At 39.8% G+C, this 19,439-nt stretch overlaps 1 protein-coding gene and 1 long non-coding RNA gene across 5 annotated transcripts in view; one reads left to right on the plus strand and one right to left on the minus strand.

Annotated features, from left to right (window-relative positions):
- Positions 1-52: 52 nt before the first annotated feature.
- FCHSD2 (FCH and double SH3 domains 2) overlaps positions 53-19,439 on the minus strand; it is a 310,380-nt gene continuing 290,993 nt past the window's right edge. For all 4 annotated transcript variants that reach the window (XM_040489259.1, XM_040489261.1, XM_040489257.1 and 1 more), the window contains 7 exons: positions 11,790-11,924; positions 6,410-6,493; positions 6,113-6,290; positions 5,593-5,813; positions 4,519-4,648; positions 4,294-4,376; positions 53-2,181 (listed from right to left, as the gene is read on the minus strand). In XM_040489259.1, coding sequence (XP_040345193.1) covers positions 2,098-2,181; positions 4,294-4,376; positions 4,519-4,648; positions 5,593-5,813; positions 6,113-6,290; positions 6,410-6,493; positions 11,790-11,924 — 915 coding nt within the window. In that variant the 3' untranslated portion in view covers positions 53-2,097. The remainder of the gene's footprint in view (positions 2,182-4,293; positions 4,377-4,518; positions 4,649-5,592; positions 5,814-6,112; positions 6,291-6,409; positions 6,494-11,789; positions 11,925-19,439) is intronic.
- On the plus strand, positions 6,286-13,742 carry LOC121039244 (uncharacterized). Its single transcript, XR_005794657.1, has 4 exons — positions 6,286-7,389; positions 11,066-11,116; positions 13,354-13,439; positions 13,710-13,742. It is a non-coding gene; the product is annotated as an uncharacterized LOC121039244 (long non-coding RNA).

Consider the following 19,439-nt stretch of genomic DNA (forward strand, 5'->3'; position numbering starts at 1 on the left):
CTATTTGGAAGGTCTATTTACCTAAATCTTTTTATAAGGAAACTTAGAAAACTTAATTCCATTTTTTTTAATTATTCAACATTTTATACATAATAAATACAAACTTTTTACAGCCACTGTAAAGAAAGCACATCTGCACAGAGGCACTCCCTCCAAGCCTGGCCCTGTGCACTGTGATGCTTGATTACATGTCCTGGAGGGAGGGGTTCTTTTTAAAAAGGAGGCATATTTTTACAACTTTGTTTTTTTAAAATAAAATTAGCAGCTCTTCCAAAAAATATTTTAAAATATAACAAAAGATTTCAAATAACTCTCTGAGAATGTGGAAAATCCAGATTCAAGGACAATTTGGCTAGCTAAAGAGAGAATACAAGACTGGGTAGCGAGAACTGCCTGATTTAAGCACTTGGAAGATTTTGTAAAGTGCTTTGAAGATTTTTAACATGTCAGAGAACTTTAAAATCTTAAAAAACCACCCTTTTAATTTCTTTTTTAAACTTAAGAATAAGTTTGATAAACACAAAAAGACCTCAAATAGATCAACAGGTTAAGAAATGCAAAAAACGAAACAAAAACCCCAAATTACGGAGAAGACTCGTCGCTGGGTACTGTCACTGAAGTGATCAAATGACGAACTGAAGACTTCTTCAGCTATAACCTGACTTTTGGTCAAAAATCCCATGGGGACATTTGGCGAGCATTTCAAGTTTTAAAGATTCTTAGAAGGGATGGAGTTTTCAAAGCATAATAACAACTTTTAGATTAAATTCTGCAAATCTGATTTCTTAAACAAAAACAAAAACAAACCAACTGGCAAAATCCCTTCGTCCCTAGGTTCGGCGCTCCCTATCTTCCACAGGAGGTGGAGAGCCGACAGAGCCCTACCCTGGGCCACCTGCTACCGTGAGCTTGCTAGCCTGCGGAGAAAGCTACTCTTGGCTCTCCTTGCCAAGAACTTGTCTTTTCCTTATCAGTTTGCACTTGTGCAGGGTGTGCAACCCTTTAGTCCTTTTCCATGAGAAGCTGGTTTCCATGAGCCACAGGTTGTTCCTCCTAAGGAAATATGTCAGGTCAGTGGGACCTGGGAAGCTGCACTTTCGTGGGGGGTGGCCACCGGTCTAGAGCAGCCACAGGCTGGCTGTCAGGACTTGTGCACTGGTTTGGGAATAAAATGACGTGAGGGGCCTCCCTAGCAGAGAAGCTCAACATGGCAAGTATGTGTCCCCAATTTACCTAGACACTCAGATTCTAAAGGTACTGGTCAGAAGAATATATGCTGCAAAAATTAAGATGAAAAATACCCAAATATAAAAAGAACATTAAATCGGCTCATTTCAGATCTGGAAGTTCCATTTCTGCTTCAGCCGCAGCCTCCTTTCTATTAAGTCTATGTGATGGACAAGATTTGGCTATTAGTTCAGCCCCTCCATATTAGCTCCACTAATACTAAATGAATGCCATAAATATTAATACAAAGGACACTGTTACTGTTTTAAATCTGTTAGTTGTGGAAGAGATGTGCATTAATGAAATTGGCGATAAACTCAGGGCAGTCCACTTTTTTACAATAAGGTTTCACTTTTCTCGGTCTGGGGACTAACTGTGGGGAGGAGCCAGCCTCTCCTGAAATCCCTCCTCCTAATTCCTTACGTAGCCAACATGATCTGATTAAACTCAATCAGACGAGCAAAAGCCACTTGAAGAAAGATGAGGATCTTTGCCACATCCTTGTGGCCACAGTAATATACTGTACGAGTGCACATGATCAGTTTCTCTGTGACCGTGCCCTGAGTGAGTCCTGGTCTTGAGTCTCATATAAAAATGGACCACTGTTAGGCATGAGGGCTGTCCTCCTCTGCTTCTAGGGCCCGCTAGGATTTGTGCTATGGTAGGAGAGATGACATAGAAAATGACAACAAAAAAAGGCACAAAATATTCAAAACGTGGGAGGAGTCCACCAGGCCACCCGGTCACATAATCCTCCTTGTTTTTGCTCCGTTCAAGAGTCATCATCATGCAAAGGTGCCTAAAAAACAAGAGTGGCCAAACGCCAAGCCTGGCCTTGATTGTAGCAATAATGAATGGGCAAACCCATCATCACACCAGTGTGATTTCCACATCCTCAATCTTCTCTGCTGGCCTTCGGTGGTTCTGTGTAGGTGGAGGGGGAGCTGCCCGGACCTGAGCAAGGAACAAATACATGGATTGTTAGCTCCCTGATTCAGTGCTTGAAGCATCCAAACCCCAACCAGTCATTTATCCACAGACATGGGTACCCCAGGGGTCTCACAAATGCTCTTAACGTGAAAGCGTGTGCTTCCAACGTAATTCTCACTATTTCCCACACCAAGGAGTTAACTGTTCTGATGAAATGTGGAACCCACAAATCAGGGTCTTGCCTAGGCTGAAAGCTTCATGGGCACAAGAGTCACATTAGCTCCAAAAGGCTCATCCAAAGCAAAGGCCTGGAGGTGGAACCCAGAGAGAGCAATGCTTGGGGAACTGAAAACCTTTGGCCGGTCTTGGAAGGAACGCTGCAAGAGATAAGAATGGAGATGTAGCTTGGGGTGAAGTCATGAAGAGCCTCATTAAGCCACGCTAAGGAAATCTGAGCTTTACTCTGTAGGCAAAGAGGAGTCTTTGGTGGAATTTTAAACAGCAGGAGCAGATATGTGAAAGGATGACTAGGATAATAGTTTGGAAAAAGAGTGGAGGGCAAGAGTGGGCAATAGTGTAGGTAAGAAGACAATTTAGGAGGCTCTTGTAGTCATGTGAATGAGAGTTGATGTCAGCCTGACCTAGGAATTGGTGGGGGGGGGGGCATGGGAGGAGAGAAGTGGGAGTATTTGATAGAAGTCTCCAAGGTACATGTGGCAGGAATTGGTGATGACTTTGTGGGAGGTAGGGCTAGAAAGCTATCAAGAGTGAGGTCAGAGCAGTGGTAGAATGGGGGTTCCACTCACCAAGCAAGGCAATATGGAAGGAGTGTGTCTGGCAAGGTGGATAATTAACTCGTTGCTGAGTTTTGGGGCTTTGGTACATATACAGTGAAATGTCCACAAGGCTGAAGCTCAGGGAAGAGACTGGATTGGCAATTATGAGACTAGGGGTTGTCAGTAAATAAATGGTTATCAAAACCATGGGAGTAGATAAGATTGTACGGGGAGAATGAGAGTGAATTTAATGACTTCAGGAGAAGCAACCCATGGACAGAACCCTGAGAAGCATCAGCAGAGATGGGCTGAAGCAGAGAAGCCCATACAGGTCAATGAAAAGGAAGGGCCAGAAAGTAGAGAGCAAACCAGGAAAGGGCAGTGGAACAAACTGGCTCACTTCTCATTCTCACTCTTATCCACCAGTCTATGTCACCATCTTGCTTGAACCACTGCTCCAGTCTCCTAATGGCTCCCATGTCCCTTCTGCCACCTTCCATTCACTCTCACTTAGAAGCCACAGCAATGTTTCAAAATGGAAAACCAGTCACATCACTGTCCTACTTACAACTCTGCAATGGCTAAGAACCAAGTCCTTAACAAGGCACTCAGTACACATCTGCTGAATTAGCCAAAGGAAGTAAGTGGTTCAAGGAATGGTGTCAAATGCTGATAAGCAAGTCAAGGAAAATAAATGTACTGGATGAGTGTGGGAAAGTTATGACCTTGGAAGGGCTGTTTCACAGTGAGGTGGTGGGGTAGAGTGAGGGATGAGTAGAGGTGATTATTCGTAAGAGATTCTCCTTGAGAATAGAAGCTCTTAAACTTCAAAAGGACATGAAGTATATCTCATTTCATCTCTGTGTTCCTCATAGAGAGAAATATAAGCTTGCAAAATAATTTATCAATAAATGTTTGCTGGGAAAAAACTGCTTGTTTCACACTTAGACCACTTTAATGCTTGCTATAATTTAAATACACCTTTCATAGCTATCTCACCATAGCTCAGTAAAAAAAAAACCTACCAGTCTAGACTAGACCTTCCAAGATGTGTTGAGTTTTTAAAAAATATTTATCTTGAGAGAGAGAAAGAGAGAGCACTCGAGCAGGGGAAGAGGCAGAAAGAGAGGGGGAGAGAATGCCAAGTAGGCTCCGCGTGATGCTTAACTGACGGAGCCGCCCAGGTGCCCCTGCGTGTATTTTTACAGACTTCATTTTCAAGAGCTCTTTTTATCTTCCCAAACTCATATGATCCTTGCGTGGGGGAATCAGCATAACACAGAGGCCACAGGGAAACATTAACTGCTAACTTTCAATTTGGAAGAACTGAATTCTATAACAGGTAAGATAAGAGACTTACGGGTCGCAGTTTGCCATATGAGGTCTCAGGAGTATGCCTTGGTGCCTGTGAGCATCCCAGCGATTCGGTATGGAAGCTGTTTTCTAAGGGAGGGAATCAAGAAGCTCATTTTATTTGTGTTGTTGGGCAATAAAAATGCTAATAACAAATCTGTTTGCTCTTCAGGTAAACATGTGGATTTCTGAATAAAAATGTATTTAGATCCATGCCCAGGAAAACCCTTACCATTTGCTGAGGGAGAGCGTGGGAAGTACTGGGAGCTCCTCTTATCGGGGCTGGGGTAAGGGCTGCTGGGAGGCTGGTCATACAGCGGCAGTGGAGGCAGGGAGCCTGGTGGCTTGGGGGAAGGAGAGATCTGCCACAAAGGAAAGAGGTTACAAAGTGCTCACCTCAGGAAGCTTGAGAGGCAAGTTGGCTTCCCTAATTCAGACATGTTACTTTTCTCTGCAGCTAAGTTATGACTATCAACAATTTTGGTCAGCCTCATCAGAAGCACATGAACTTAGAATAACCACCACAAATCCCAATTTTGTGATGCATTTAACTTTTTCTCCTCAGAGAGCTCATTATACTACTGATTTTAGTCAAACCATTCTCTAGAGTTCTACTGAAAACACACTAAATCAGTCAATGAAATAAATCTAGTGAAGAAAAAAAAGGGGACAAATTCTATTTTTTTGTGTTAAGAAAATAATTGGCTGTTTTCGACTTCCCCAAATTTTGTAAATGTCAAACTAAGTGTTCACAATACCACACACACAAGATGGGGAGACATGTTCCTTATGGTCCTGGGCCTGCCACACCTGCTATGACAGATCTGAATTAGGGTTTCCCGTAAAGGCAAGTTTTGCTATGATCAGCTGAGCCTAGAGCCATATGAGTATAATGGGGCTCTGCCATTAGTCCTCTGAAATGGACTGGCAGGCAGGCTCTGACAGTGGTGGACAGAAGGCAGTATTTTTACTATATAAACTAACTGCAGAGACAATAAATTCCCTCTCTGGTTTCTTTCTCTCTACCAAACCACTTTTTTGTATGTCACATACAACTTATCATTTTGGTTAACTGATTCAGAGAAAAGAAAGTGGGCAAATGGAGGTGTTATATGGCCATTACCCAAGAGCCAGGTTGATGAGTCTCTGCTTTTCCAAACCCAATTTTTTGCATAAACGTGGCAACCGAGGACTGGAGTGGGGAGGTGGGGCTGAGATTGCAGCCTGTGTTTGCATGGGTCAGCCACCTCTTGGGAGTCATTTTCTTTAACCACCTTTTAATTCAGCTTCCTCCCCTCTCATGTACCTGAATCTCTCTCATCCACGGAGTGTCACCATTTTCTGAGGCTGAAAGTTCTTCCACTAGCACCGATGGGAAGACTCCAATCCGCCCACTGAATTCCCCTTCCCAGAAGCCATCGTCATCCTGGTTTTCTTTGTTCAGGATTCGGATGATTGCCCCCTCAGGAAAGGATAACTCATCATCTGTTTGGCCCTCATAGTCATAAAGTGCTTTCACGAAACAGACTAGGTAGGAAGAGGGAGAAAATGCAGTAAGAACACGGACAGCCAGGTTCCTTTTGCAACCACCCCTATGCTCACGTGGCAACTAAAAGAGGATCATACAGAGTAAGAGTAATTTTTTTTACTCACTGAAGATCAACTTCAGGGTTCTACCCTACAGGATAAATGTGACCAAATTATGGAAAATATATCATAGAATAGGAATAAAGATATGCTTTTTAACCTACGGAAGGCTGACTCCAGGGCAATACCGTTTAGGCCAAAATGTGACCAAATAAAGAGTGCCTTGTTTCAGTCTTTACCACTGGCATCTCCGTTGAGGCTGCCTGAAACGAGCTCGGCCTCCGTGGAATTGCTGGATGTGTGTGACCGACTGTCCAAAGCAGCCAAGGACTGCAGCATGCTCAGTAGACTGTTCGAGGTGGGAAACTGTAGGTACTTTTCTGGCACATAACCCACTTGGCCAACTTTATTTCGAGCCTGAGTAAAAGACATGTGACAAAATAGGTTTGCACACACAATCTGGACAGGGCAAAACAAGAACCAAAACAAACTCCTAAAATGTCACAAGAAGGGGCGATATGAGCAAAGGAATATACCTTTACCCAGTCTTCCATATCTCCATCTTCAATCACTTCTAACACCTCATGTTCCTCAATGGTCAACTCATCTGGTTGAGAAGCCTGCAATGTAGGATGGTCATGGACAAAATTAAAAAGGTTAGATAAAGAGCAGATGTGCGCTGATCATAACAAAAACTGGGGATCAAAATATTGAAATGATTTTGAAAAACATACCAAACATAAAAATTTAAGTGTTGTAAAACTATCGTAATGAGGTGAAGTTTTACTTTAAAAAATTAAACAAAATAAAGCCACAGCAAAAACTGGAGAAACGGAATCCTCAAGAGACAATCAGGTGCAGTGAACACAGCACTCTGCTGGAAGCAGGGGACCAGGGTTCCAGCTCCAGCTTGTTTCTATTGGTTATTCAACTTCTTGATGCCTCCATTTCTTCAAAATGACAATCCTGCCATTCTGGGGAGGATGAGGGAGTCAATGTGGGATGAATAAGCTGAGAACCATGATGATCTGTGAAGCACAGGCACAGGAGCAAGCGCTGAATTAGAACGGCACCGGAGGGCTACCATGGAAGCACAGGCCGTGAAAATGCAGAGAACTATGTACATGGATTGGATGACAGCTTGAGCAGCGCCTAGAACTGATCTGGAATCACTGTGCGATAAACAATGGCCAGGAGAATTAGAGTTGCAGGAAAGAAAATGGCTGAGATCGTCCACAATTTGGATTTATTATGCTCTAACTTAACTGTGGAGAATGGGCTGATCCACTTAGATGCTTTTGTACAGGATGCTAACTGTGATGGTTTTATGGTCTCTGACGCAGGAGTTCACTAGCGCTGGCCACCCAGATACTGCTCCCGAGACTGCAGAATCTGAGCGCAACCTCTAAGGGGCTCAGCAGAGAGGCTGGAGAGAAACTGTGTGGCTTTGTTTCCTAAAGAGACTTGCCGGTCACATGTAACAGGGCGGGGCCTGCTAGCATCTTCTGGTTCTCTGGTGAGCAGTCTTAAAAGCATTCCCGAAGTCCCAAGATTAGTAACAACTATATAACCAAACTGTTAAGACCCTACAGTTTTTCAAATCTCACAATCTCAATGTGTAAAGTATCTCCAGGTTACACAAGCAAAAAGTAAGGCAAGAAAATGGGTCACGTTACTAAGCCTCATTTCCCATTTTGTGTACATTATAATACTTTATTAAACCCAGATTCTGGATGTTGCCATAGCTGCTTGAGATGTTAAAATAGTATTGAAAATGGCTGACCAGTCACAGAAATACTCCAGGACCAGAATTTTAAGTAAATTACCTCTGATCTCAAAACATGAGGATAAAAGGCTCATTGATTCATGATAGCTTTTCCAGTGGGATTTCTTCACTAATCCAAAAACACACTATGCTTTGACTATGCCAGGAAAAGGCACCCATATAACAAAAACATTTTCCTTAATTCCACGGTAAGACTTAAAAAGTACAACACAACCTGACTTCAGTGTGTGTGAGAACCAAAGCAGGAAGGATAAGAACACCTTTAAGTATACCGCTGCCCTTGTAAAAAAGTCAGGGAGGTCCATGCAAGTTGTTCAGTGCTGTTATAGAATATCAGCAGACACCAACCCCACACAGTAATCAATGCTTCCACTTGACAAGGTCACGTCCTCTGCATGGCAACTCAAGACTCTACAGAGTTTGGTCACCATGGTTTCTCAAAGCTTTGGCCCCATACACTATCGCCTCTTCTCTGAACACACCATGTTATTCCTTGCCTCTATGCTTTTACCAGACTGTTTCTTTTTTCCAGCAGGCCCTGCTCTCTTTCCCATCTGGCAAACAGATTTAGATTACTGTGGATTCAAGTCCGGTTTCAGTCTGTTTCTAAGGGCAAGTGTTCATAAGATCTCTCTGAGCGTCAGTTTTCTTTTCTATTCCTATTAGAATGTAAGCTCCATGAAGGCAGAGATTTTTGTCTGTAATTGACCAATGCCATGTCCTCAAGCTTAGAAAAGAACAGGATGGTACACGGAAGGTACTCAATTAATATTTGTTGATTTAATGGGTTTGTTGATAATATCTTCCATATTGAGTTATTAAAGAGATTAGAAAAACATAAATATGGTACCAGGCATACAGTATTTCACAAATGGTAGCTATTAGAATTACTCATGATTTGAGGCCCAGCTCATATGTTTTTCCAGACCACTCCCAAGGAGCTGGTTGCTTCTTCCTTCTTTTGTTGTAAGGCTTTGCACATCTCTCTAATGAGAACTACCATGGCACTCTACTTAGTTGTTTGCCCTTGTAGGGTTCCCACTAGAATGACTTATGCAGGGAATGTAATTCTTCTCATTTATCCCAACTGAAGTCAGCAAGTGGTCAGGAAATGTTTTTTAAATAAACACGTGGTCTCACACTGCCCCCTGAAATCCTAATATCCAGGGACGACCAGAACTGTAGAAGCGGCCAAGTCCTCCATTCCCACCACTACCTCTCTAAATTTCCTATTTTCTTTGAAAACAGTATACTTTTTCCTGATTATAAAAATAATACATGTTCACTGTAGAAAAGCTGGAAATATGCATAACTCAAATCTTAAGGTACACGAGCATTTTATTCTTCTGGCATAACATATCATTTCTTCTTACATAAAAAAAACTTTCATTAATATAATTTTTAATTATCTTCATAATATTTTATGTTTACTGTTACGTTATATGAATGGTTAATTTATTTAACAATCCCTTGTTGGATTGCCAACTTTCAGCTATTATAAAAATAGTACTATGATGAAAGAACATCTTGTGTCCAAAATCATTTTCTATACTGTGATCATTTCCTTAGGATCTATGCTAGTAGGGTCAAAAGTTACGAGCATTTATTTATTTTTGAGAGAGAGAGAGGGAGAGAGAGTGCATAAGCAGGGGAGGGGAGGAGAGGAGGAGAGGGGGGGAGAGGGAGAGGGAGAGAGGGAGAGGGAGAGAGGGAGAGAGAGAGAGAGAGAGAGAGAGAGAGAGAGAGAATCCAAACCAGGCTCCAGACTGAGCTGTCAGCACAGAGCCTGACACGGGGCTCAAATTCACGAACCATGAGATCATGACCTGAGCCCAAGTTAGATGCTTAACTGACTGAGCCACCCAGGTGCCCCAAAAGTTATGAGCATTTTTAATCTAATCCTTAAATATAATGTTTCTTTGTCCTCACTACATTAATCCAGGCCTGCTTTGCTGGTCTGGACTATGGGAATCACCATTAGGCTTACAGTTCATTTCTCTCTATTCTCATCTATCCCATATAGCATCTATACCACGACCAGGGTTTACCTTCTTAAAAGCCCAATCTGATTTTAGGACATCCAGAGGTCCCTGCCAGCCAGGATAAAAGTCATACTTTAGTCTGGTCTCCAAGGCCCTTTACTCTCTGACAGCAAACATCTTTATTTCCAGCTGCTCTAATCCCCACACTTGATGCTCACCCACCACCGAATGTAACATTTCCTGAACATCCCATACTCTCATCAAACTGTGTCTCTTATCTTTTATTCTTTTTGCTTAGAAGGTTCTTTCCCTTCTCACCGTATCTAGTAAGATCTTACTCATGACCTAACTGAAATGCCACCTCATCTATGGAATTGCTTCCAACTATCACAGGAAAAATTAGCCATTTTAACCCCTGCTATAAATGTTTTCATATGTACTCTACTTTTCAGCTTAATATTTATTCCCCCCAGACTATCCATCTGGGGAGGGAGCAGGAATTGTGTCCACTAATTCTTGCATCCCTGAAACATATCACATACTGGGCACTGAGTGACTGTTCAGTGATTAAATGATTAAACAGATTTTTATAGTCCAGCTTACTATAGAGACATGCCTGGCATATGTAAATAGAGGGGATGTTGGATGGATGTGAGCTATTTATAATCACTCAGACACTTGGGACCCTCTCCATTAAGGGACCTTAAATTTTAATTCTGGAACTTCAAAGTAAATATCATACTGACATGTGAGATGGGAAAACATTCCCAACCCTACTTGTATAATACTCTAGAACACCTTTCTAAGTATCTCAGCAGAAGATTTGAAATTTTCAAAAGATCATCAAAATAGTTTATTTTGAAAAAGAACTCCAGCCCTTTTAGGAAAGAAGAAGTACTCTTTTTTTTTTTTTTAAAGTTTATTTATCTTGAGAGAGAGAGAGAGACTGAGAGTATGTGTACACAAGCTGGGTAAATGAGAAGTCAGTTATATATTTAGGTGGTCAGGGGAGACCTGAGGAGAGGCTCTATTTGAGCTGAGCCTCAGTGAAGGGCAGTAGGCAGCCAACCAAGATTTGGGGAAAGATGTTCTAGGTGGAGGGAGCAGTGAGTGCAAAGTTGTCAAGTCAGGAAGGAGCATGGTGCCACAGTGGCTTATGTGTGGTGACTGGGCTGGGTAGGGAAATGGTCTGACATCAAGTTAGGGAGACTGTCAGGGGCCAGATCAATCTGAACACTATAGACGCTAGTGAAAAGTCTGTTTTTCTATGTGTGATGGAAAGCTTGTAAGAGGTTTTTAGACAGGGGAATAAAATAACCTCCTTTATGTGTTAAAGATAATTCTGACTGAAAAGTGGACAATGGACTTTTGGGAGGGAGGCAAGTATGCAGAAGGCTACCAATTATGTTTTTTTTCTTTTACAGTAACTGAAGCAATGGCCTAGACCAAGATGGTGAAAGGCGAATGGGCTCAGGGTATGTTTTGGAGGTAGCATCAAGAGGGCTGGTCAATGGACTGATGAGGGGAGTGAAACTCAATTTATTTTGTGTGAGTAAAAAGTTTATGTGAAAGCAGAGCAGGGGTGAGAGAGACTAAGAACTATTATACCAAATCAAGTTTGGAAATTGTGGCATCTTTTTATCCGGGTCCCTACTTACTATGGAAATAAGAGGTGGCCATATTAAGATTAGGAAAGGTAAAGTTTAACAAAACTGCTTTGTAAAACAATTTTCTTTTAATATCAAGTTTGAGCGTCATCCTAATGGAGGGTCTGTGCCAAAGCAGGCAACTGATAATAAGGGTAAGATTTCTATTTACTGAAAATTTACTAGATGCCAGGCACTATGCTAAATACTTTGCTATAAAGTGTTATTTCTAATCTTCAAACTAGCGCTATATATTACCTCCATAATAGAGATAAGAAAACTGAGGCTCACAGAGACGAAGGGACTAATCAGTATGGTCATATAGCTTGTAAGTGGCATTTTAATCCAGGCAGTCTGAGGTCAGAGTCTAGACTGTTCACCACTATGTTATATTGTCTCTAATATTAACTGAACACCAATTTTAGGGCTAGGTAGATACAGTCATGTGTGTCTTCAGCACTGCCACTATTTCAAATGAGCACTAGGTTACAGAAATACACACCTTGTAGGAATACACAACTTTGCAGGTGAGTGGATAATTTCTTAAGGTGCCAGAAGGGCTGGAACTGCTATCGTCAAAAACATCCATGTTGTCTTCAAACTCTTCTCCTTCTTCTCTTTCGGGGTCTGCATGAAGCTGGGGAAAATTAGAAGCCATTAATTACCTAGCTTGCTTACTTCAAGAAAATGAGTGAAGCAGGAAAAAACACTTAAAACCTGACTGTTTCAAACATTAATTACTTATTCAACTGCACAGAGAAAAACGTATCTATTCTCTCTTGCATTTTTCATGTTAGGAAAGGGCCAAGTTCTTTTTTTTTTAAGATTTTATTTTTAAGTAATCTCTAGAGCCAACACGGGGCTTGAGCTCACAACCCCAAGAAAAAGAGTTATAATGCTCTATCAGGCCCTCTGAAAGGATCAGGTGTTTTTGTTTTGTTTTTAAAAACCAAGAGTAAAATGTCATTCAAGTACATAAATGTTTATCCTTATCAGTATCCTTTCTCTTTTCACTGTTAAATACTAATAAAGACCTTTTACCATTTAAAAAAAATGTTTACTTACTTTTGAGAGAGAGTGAGCAAGCAGGGGAGGATCAGAGAGAGGATCCGAAGGAGGCTCTGCACTGTCAGCACAGAGCCTGATGCGGGGCTTGAACTCACGAACTGGAATATCATACCCTGAGCCAAAGTTGGATGTTTAACTGACTAAGCCACCCTGGCGCCCAAAGGCCTTTTACCATTTTAAACTGATCATACTGGGAAACGTTAGAAAGATTTCTAAATGCTATCCAAGGATGTGGAGAAACAGGCTTTCCTCTACCATTGGTAGAAATGTAAACTGATATGGGGTGCCTGGGTGGCTCAGTCGGTTAAGCATCTAACTTCAGCTCAGGTCATGATCTTGTGGTTCGTTGAGTTTAAGCCCTGCATTGGGCTCTGTACTGACAGCTCAGAGCATGGAGCCTGATCTGGATTCTGTGTCTTCCTCTCTCTGACCCTGCTCTGCTCACAGTCTCCCTCAAAAATAAAAATAATAAAAACACTGAAAAGAGTTTTAGAAAAAAAAAGTAAGCTTATAATCCTTAAAAATATAACAAAAATAAACCCTACTGAAATTAAAAACAAAACATTCTACTTGATCTAGCAATTTCACTTGTGTGAATATACTATGGAGAAATAAAGGATCAGGATGTAACACTATAGATCTTACTCGACTTACAATGGCAATATGTCCGAAAAACCTCATCATATGTTGAAAAATATCCTGAGTTGAAAATGCATTCAATTACCCTACTGAATATTATAGCTTAGCTTAGCTTAGCCTAGCCCACTTGGGGCTTACATTAGCCCTTACACTTACACTAGCCTCCAGTTGGGCAAAACCACCTAACACAGAGACTATTTTATAATAATAAAGTGCTGAATATCTCATGTAATTTATAGATGGTCCCCAACTTACGATGGTTTGACTTACAATTTTTCCTTTTGTGATAATGCAAAAGTAATACACTTTCAGTAGAAAACATACTTTAAAATTTAAATTTTGATCTTTTTCCGGGCTAGCGACATGGTACAATATTCTCTCGTGGTGCAGCAGCAGCAGCAAGCTACGGCTCCCAGTCAGCCACAATGTCACAAGGGTAAACAAGGTATACTCACAACCAGTCTGTACCCATAGGATCATTCTGGGGTTCACTCTCAGTACAGTATTCAATAATTGGGTATAACAAATGTATTTACCTAGAGTACTGTCCATGATACTGAAGTACAAATAGTATTTATATGAACACAAATATCTGACAGGGGGAAGAAGAATAACACAACAAAGACTGGAAATAGAGATGGCTGTTTTTAATATCTCTCTCTCTTTACAGTCTGAACTATTAGAATAAGCATGTCTTACTCTTTTTTTCAAGTAGGCTTCATGCCTGGTGTGGAGGCCAGTGTAGGGCTTGAACCTATGACCCTGATATCAAGACCTGAGCTGAGATCAAGAGTGGATGTTCGGGGCGCCTGGGTGGCGCAGTCGGTTAAGCGTCCGACTTCAGCCAGGTCACGATCTCGCGGTCCGTGGGTTCGTGCCCCGCGTCGGGCTCTGGGCTGATGGCTCGGAGCCTGGAGCCTGTTTCCTCTTCTGTGTCTCCCTCTCTCTCTGCCCCTCCCCCGTTCATGCTCTGTCTCTCTCTGTCCCAAAAATAAATAAAAAACGTTGAAAAAAAAAATTTAAAAAAAAAGAGTGGATGTTCAACCAACTGAGCCACCCAGATGCCCCAAATATGTCTTACTTTTTAAAGTAAAAATCTAAAAAAGAGGAAACAAAACAGGCAAAGTTTCTTTGTTTCTAGCTACATATAAACATCTATTTAGCTACTTTTTCATATGTTCAAACATCCGAAGGCACAAATGTTTACACATTAAAGATATAAGAAATGGATGGTCAGAATCAGGTCTCACAATAGACCGATTAACTGAAATATCAAATATCTACAACATGCTGAACACTGTGCTAGGCTCTTAGATATGAAATGGAGGACATGGTTTGCTTTGCAAAAGCTCATACTCTAGAGTGGAGAAGCCATCACAACTAAATGCTGAGTGTGCAGGGGGTCCTATAAATAGGAAGGTCAGAGAAGACTTCCTGGCATTCAGTGAGTTGCAAAGTAGAGGCCTCCTATACAGTCCACTTTTACTTTTTAGTGAATTAAAGTGATTTCTATTGAGCACTAATGTTTAAAACTGACTCTATTCTTAACTGCTATTTCCCTAATAAAATTCTATAGAAATGTGTGTGTGTGTGTGTGGGGGGGGACTGTTCTAAAAGAATAAGTAGCACATATTTCCTGTCAAATGTATTGCCTACACTTCATGAGCCCTTGTAATATTCTCATTATTTTATAACTATTATTGGAAATTCTTCCCAGCTGAGTCAGATAATCATGTGACTCATCTTACAAATAATTTCATCTATGGTCAGTCAGGTCAATGACAAAATAGGCTCAAATCATGACCTTTCAAATCATCTCAGGCTATGATTCCGTTGTTCTCCAAAAAGGCACTGTGTCACATAAAAGGTGAGGATCACATGCTAAAAACTGCCATAAAATGTAAACATATCTACACAGAAGATACTGCTTTCATACTCTAGTAAAGGTTATAGATGTTAAAAAAACCCCACAACTGTGGGCATTGAAACAAAACAACACAAAACACCCATATATCTATAAAAACTAAAATTAAAGCCAGTGTGGGTAGAACACATTTCCAAAAATATAGAAGGAATGTTAATATGCACTGTGCTTTGGCACTGGGAATCAATCCAAAACATTTTATCTTGGCAACACTGTTTGGTACTAAACATTCCTTTCTTTCCCCTTTATTTTGAGTCCATTGTTTGAGTCTCATAGAAGGGAATGAAAGGTTGCAGTGACAGCAAAAGGGGTCAGGGCCATGTGCTTTTGCATGGCTCCAGAAGCTTTCCAAAGTATGTCACTGTGGAACAACTTCTGCCTTTTCCCTCTTCCACCCTCTGTAACCTCGCTGTTACAATATTTTCTTGACCCAGCATTTCTAAAATCACATTCTTCCTCTGTTTCTTAACAACTGCTCTCTTAGCCCTTTTCCTTCCTGTCACCTGACAGAACTTCAATTAAAACTATTCTTCCCAGCTGTGCTAATGTTTTTCCTTTCTTAGATGTTGTAAAATGCTTACTCTCTTTGCAAGGGCAGATAAGAAGCAGATTTCTGGGTTGGTATTATTAGCTATCTCCTTGTACTCAGCAAAACAACCTCTGAAGGGTTTCATCAACTTTATGGGACTGTAATGAACTAGAAAGCAATACTAGGTCCCTGGGTCTGACAGACTTGAGTTTGAATGCTGAGTGTGCCATTTACGGCTGTGTGACCTTGGGCAAATTACTGAACTTCTCAACTTCAATGACCTTATCTTATAATGAAGACAATTACTTCATATCATAAAGATTAAGTTAGGTGACATATTTAAACCCCTAACACACGCTCAATACCTAGAAAGTACTTAAATCATTATTCTATTTTGCTCCTTACAACTCACTAGCAGAACCTCGGAGCTTCATCTGGACAGAGAAGTGACCATATTGAACATCATTCCAAATACAACACAAGTAGATTACAAAAGATAACATTGAAAATATCAGCAAAGTGGATTTCTGTTTCCAGATAAGATGGGAGCGTCAGGGACCAGATTTAAACTCCTTCCAGAAACAACTAAAAAACTGTTCAAAATATATGAACCCTGGACATGATGCACTTAAGGACAGTGATCCCTGTGGAATGGGAAACAATTTCGTCAACTTAGGAAAGAGCTATTTAAATCCAAACAAATCAGAGTAAAGGAAATAAAAACCAGAGTAGAAATCAATACAAAAGACAACAGAAAAACAACAGGGGGGGAAAATCAGTGAAGTCAAAAGCTGATTCATTCTTTTTTTTAAACTTATTTATTTATTATTTTGAGAGACAGAGAAAGAGAGAGCAAGTGGGAGAGGCAGAGAGGGAGAGAGAATCCCAAGCAGGTTTCACATCGCCAGAACAAGCCCAATGGGGGGCTCGAACTCAGGAACTGTGAGATCAGGACCAGAGCTGGAGACTGACAGTTAACTGACAAAGGTACCCTGCTGAGTGCCTGTGCCCAGTCCCCGTTTGAGAATTCTCAGCAAAGATGGTGCTTCCAAGAGCCACCCAGGCGCCCCCGAATCTAGTTCTTTATCACATGAATAAACCTCTAGCAGAATGATCAGGAATAAAGTGTAGACACAAATAACCAATATCAAGAATGAGAGAAGTGATGCCCCTACAGATTCTCTAGGTAATGAAAGAAGAATAAAGGAATATTATAAACAACTTGTTCCAATAAAGTTGGCAACTTAGATAGAATGGACAAATTCCCTGAAAGACACAAATGATAAAAATCCACTCAAGAAGAATAACCTGAATGACTCTATATCTACTAAAGACACCGGATTTGTTGTTACAAGAAAACTTCCATAAAGAAAACTTCAGGCTCAGATAACACATTCTGATGAAGTATATCAAACATTTAAGAAAGAAAAATTCTACACAATTCTACATAAGCTTCCAGAAAATTGAAGAGGAAGGGATACTTTTCAAATTATTCTGAGACAACCATTATACCAAAACCAGACAAAAACATTACAAGAGAAGAAAACTATAGACTAATCTCTGCCATGAACAGAGACAAAAATGCTCATCAAAATTTTAACAAAGCCAATTTAACAATTTCAATCAACATATAAAAAGGGTAATGTATCATGATACAAGTAGAGTTTATCAGTAATACAAAGTTTGTTTAATATTTGAAAAATCATCAATGCAATTTACCATATAAACAAACCAGAAAAGAAAAATCATTTCACAAGATTCAGCATCCATTCCTATTAGTAAATTAAATAGAGGAAACTCCTCAATATGGTAAAGGGCATCTACAAAAACCTGTCTGTTAACATCATACTTAATGGTAAAAGACTGAATGCTTTCTCCCTAAGTGTAGAAACAAGGCAAGAACATCCATTGGCCCTAAACTACTGGAGATGCTAACAGTTACAGTAGTAATAATATGCAGGTGACATGATTATCTACACAGAAAACCTACACAAAAGCTACTACAACTAATAAATGAGTTTAGCAAAGTTACAGGATATAAGATCAATACGCAAAGATCAATTATATTTCTGTATGTTAGCAATGAGCAATTGGAAGTTGAAATTTAAAAAACACTTAAAACAGCACCAAAAACTTTAAAATAAAGATAAATCTGAAAAAGGATGCAAGACCTATACACTGAAAGCTATAAAACACTGCTGACGGAAATTAAAGTTAAATAAATGGGGAGGTATTATGTTAATGGGTTGGAAGACTCAATATTGTTAAAACATCAACTATCTTCAAACTGACTTACAAACAGATTCATCACAATCCTATTTTTAAAAATCCTAGTAGGGTTTTTTGTTTGTTTGTTTTTTTTTTGTAGAAAATGGGAGTTTAAATTTATATGGCAATGCAAAGGACCCAGAATACTCAAAACAACCTTGAGAAAGAAGAAAGCTGGACATTAAATATCTTGGATTTAAAATTTAAAAAAAGAGAGAGAGAGGGAGAAGAAAGTTGGAGAATTTACACTACCTAACTTCAAGGCTAATTATGAAGTTACATTAATCAAAACAATGTAGCATTGGCATCAGGACAGATAAACAGATCAACAGAACGAAACAAAAAGTCCAAAAATAAACCCACACATATATGGTTAATTGATTTTTGACAAAGATGTGAAGGTAATTCAGTGGAGAAAGGGCAGTCTTGTCAACAACAACAAAAAGGATATACATATACATATATACAAAGATTAACTCAAACTGGGTCACAGATTTAACTGTATAACCCAAAACTATAAAATTTCTAGAAGAAAATATAGGAGAAAATCTATATGACCTTGGGTTTGGCAAAGATTTATTTGTCAAAGAAATCATAGCTTGTGAAAGCTACCATACCATACCACACCACAGCATGGTCCATAAAAGAAAAAAAAAAATTAAGTGGGGACTTCATCAAACTTAAAAATGTCTGGTCTTTAAAAGATACTGTTAAAATGAAAAGACAAGCCATAGACTTGATTTGGGAGAAAATTAATCATCTATCTGATAAAGGGTTTCTATACAGAATACAAAAAGAATTCTCAAAACTCAATAAAAAGAAAACAAGCAATAAAATATAGGCAAAAGATCTGAACAGACACTTCACCAAAGAATATATGCAGATGGCAAATAAGCATATGAAAAGATGCTCAACATTATCAGTGAGATACAAATCAAAAATATAGCGATACACTACTGCACACCCATTAGAATATCTAAAATTAAAGACCAACCATACCAAGTGTTGGTGAGGCTGTGAAACAGCTAGAACACTAGTATCCTTTGGATGGGCACGTAAAATGGTACGACCACTTTGGAAGTTTCCTAAAATGTTAAACACATACCCACTGTCTGACCCACTCAAAACATAAGCAGTTTTACTTGTAATAGTCTCTCCAAAACCCAAATGCCCATCATCAGGTGAACCGATAAACTGTGGTGTACTCAAACAATGGAATACTACTCAGCAATAAAAAAAAAAACAACCAATTATTGATGAGCAATAACACGGATGATCCTCAAAATAATCATGTTGAGTAAAACACCAAAAAAAAAAAAAAAAAAAAAGGTACATATTGTATGATTCTGTTCATACAAAATTCTAGGAAATATAAACTAACCCACAATGGGAGCAGATCAGTGGTTGACTGAAGGGCTGGAAGGAGCATGAGGAAATTTTTGAGGGTGGTGGATATGTTCATTATCTTAATTGTCACAAGGGTTTCACTGCTGTATACACATGTCAAAATATATCAAATTGTACACTTTAAATATGTGTAGCCTACTATATTATCAATTATACCTCAGCAAAGCTGTCAAAAAATATCAGTAAAGCTTGAGAATTTTAATGACAACTGGCCACATAGTACCTGAAGGTGTTATAAGATGATTAATTACATCAAAAATAGGATGTTCAATGATGATTCAACAGAATCATCAAAAGAAAAAAAAAGTATGGTAAAG

This window comes from Herpailurus yagouaroundi, unplaced genomic scaffold (genome assembly GCF_014898765.1).
Source record: "Herpailurus yagouaroundi ecotype Mexico unplaced genomic scaffold, PumYag 180, whole genome shotgun sequence".
Lineage (NCBI taxonomy): Eukaryota > Metazoa > Chordata > Mammalia > Carnivora > Felidae > Herpailurus > Herpailurus yagouaroundi.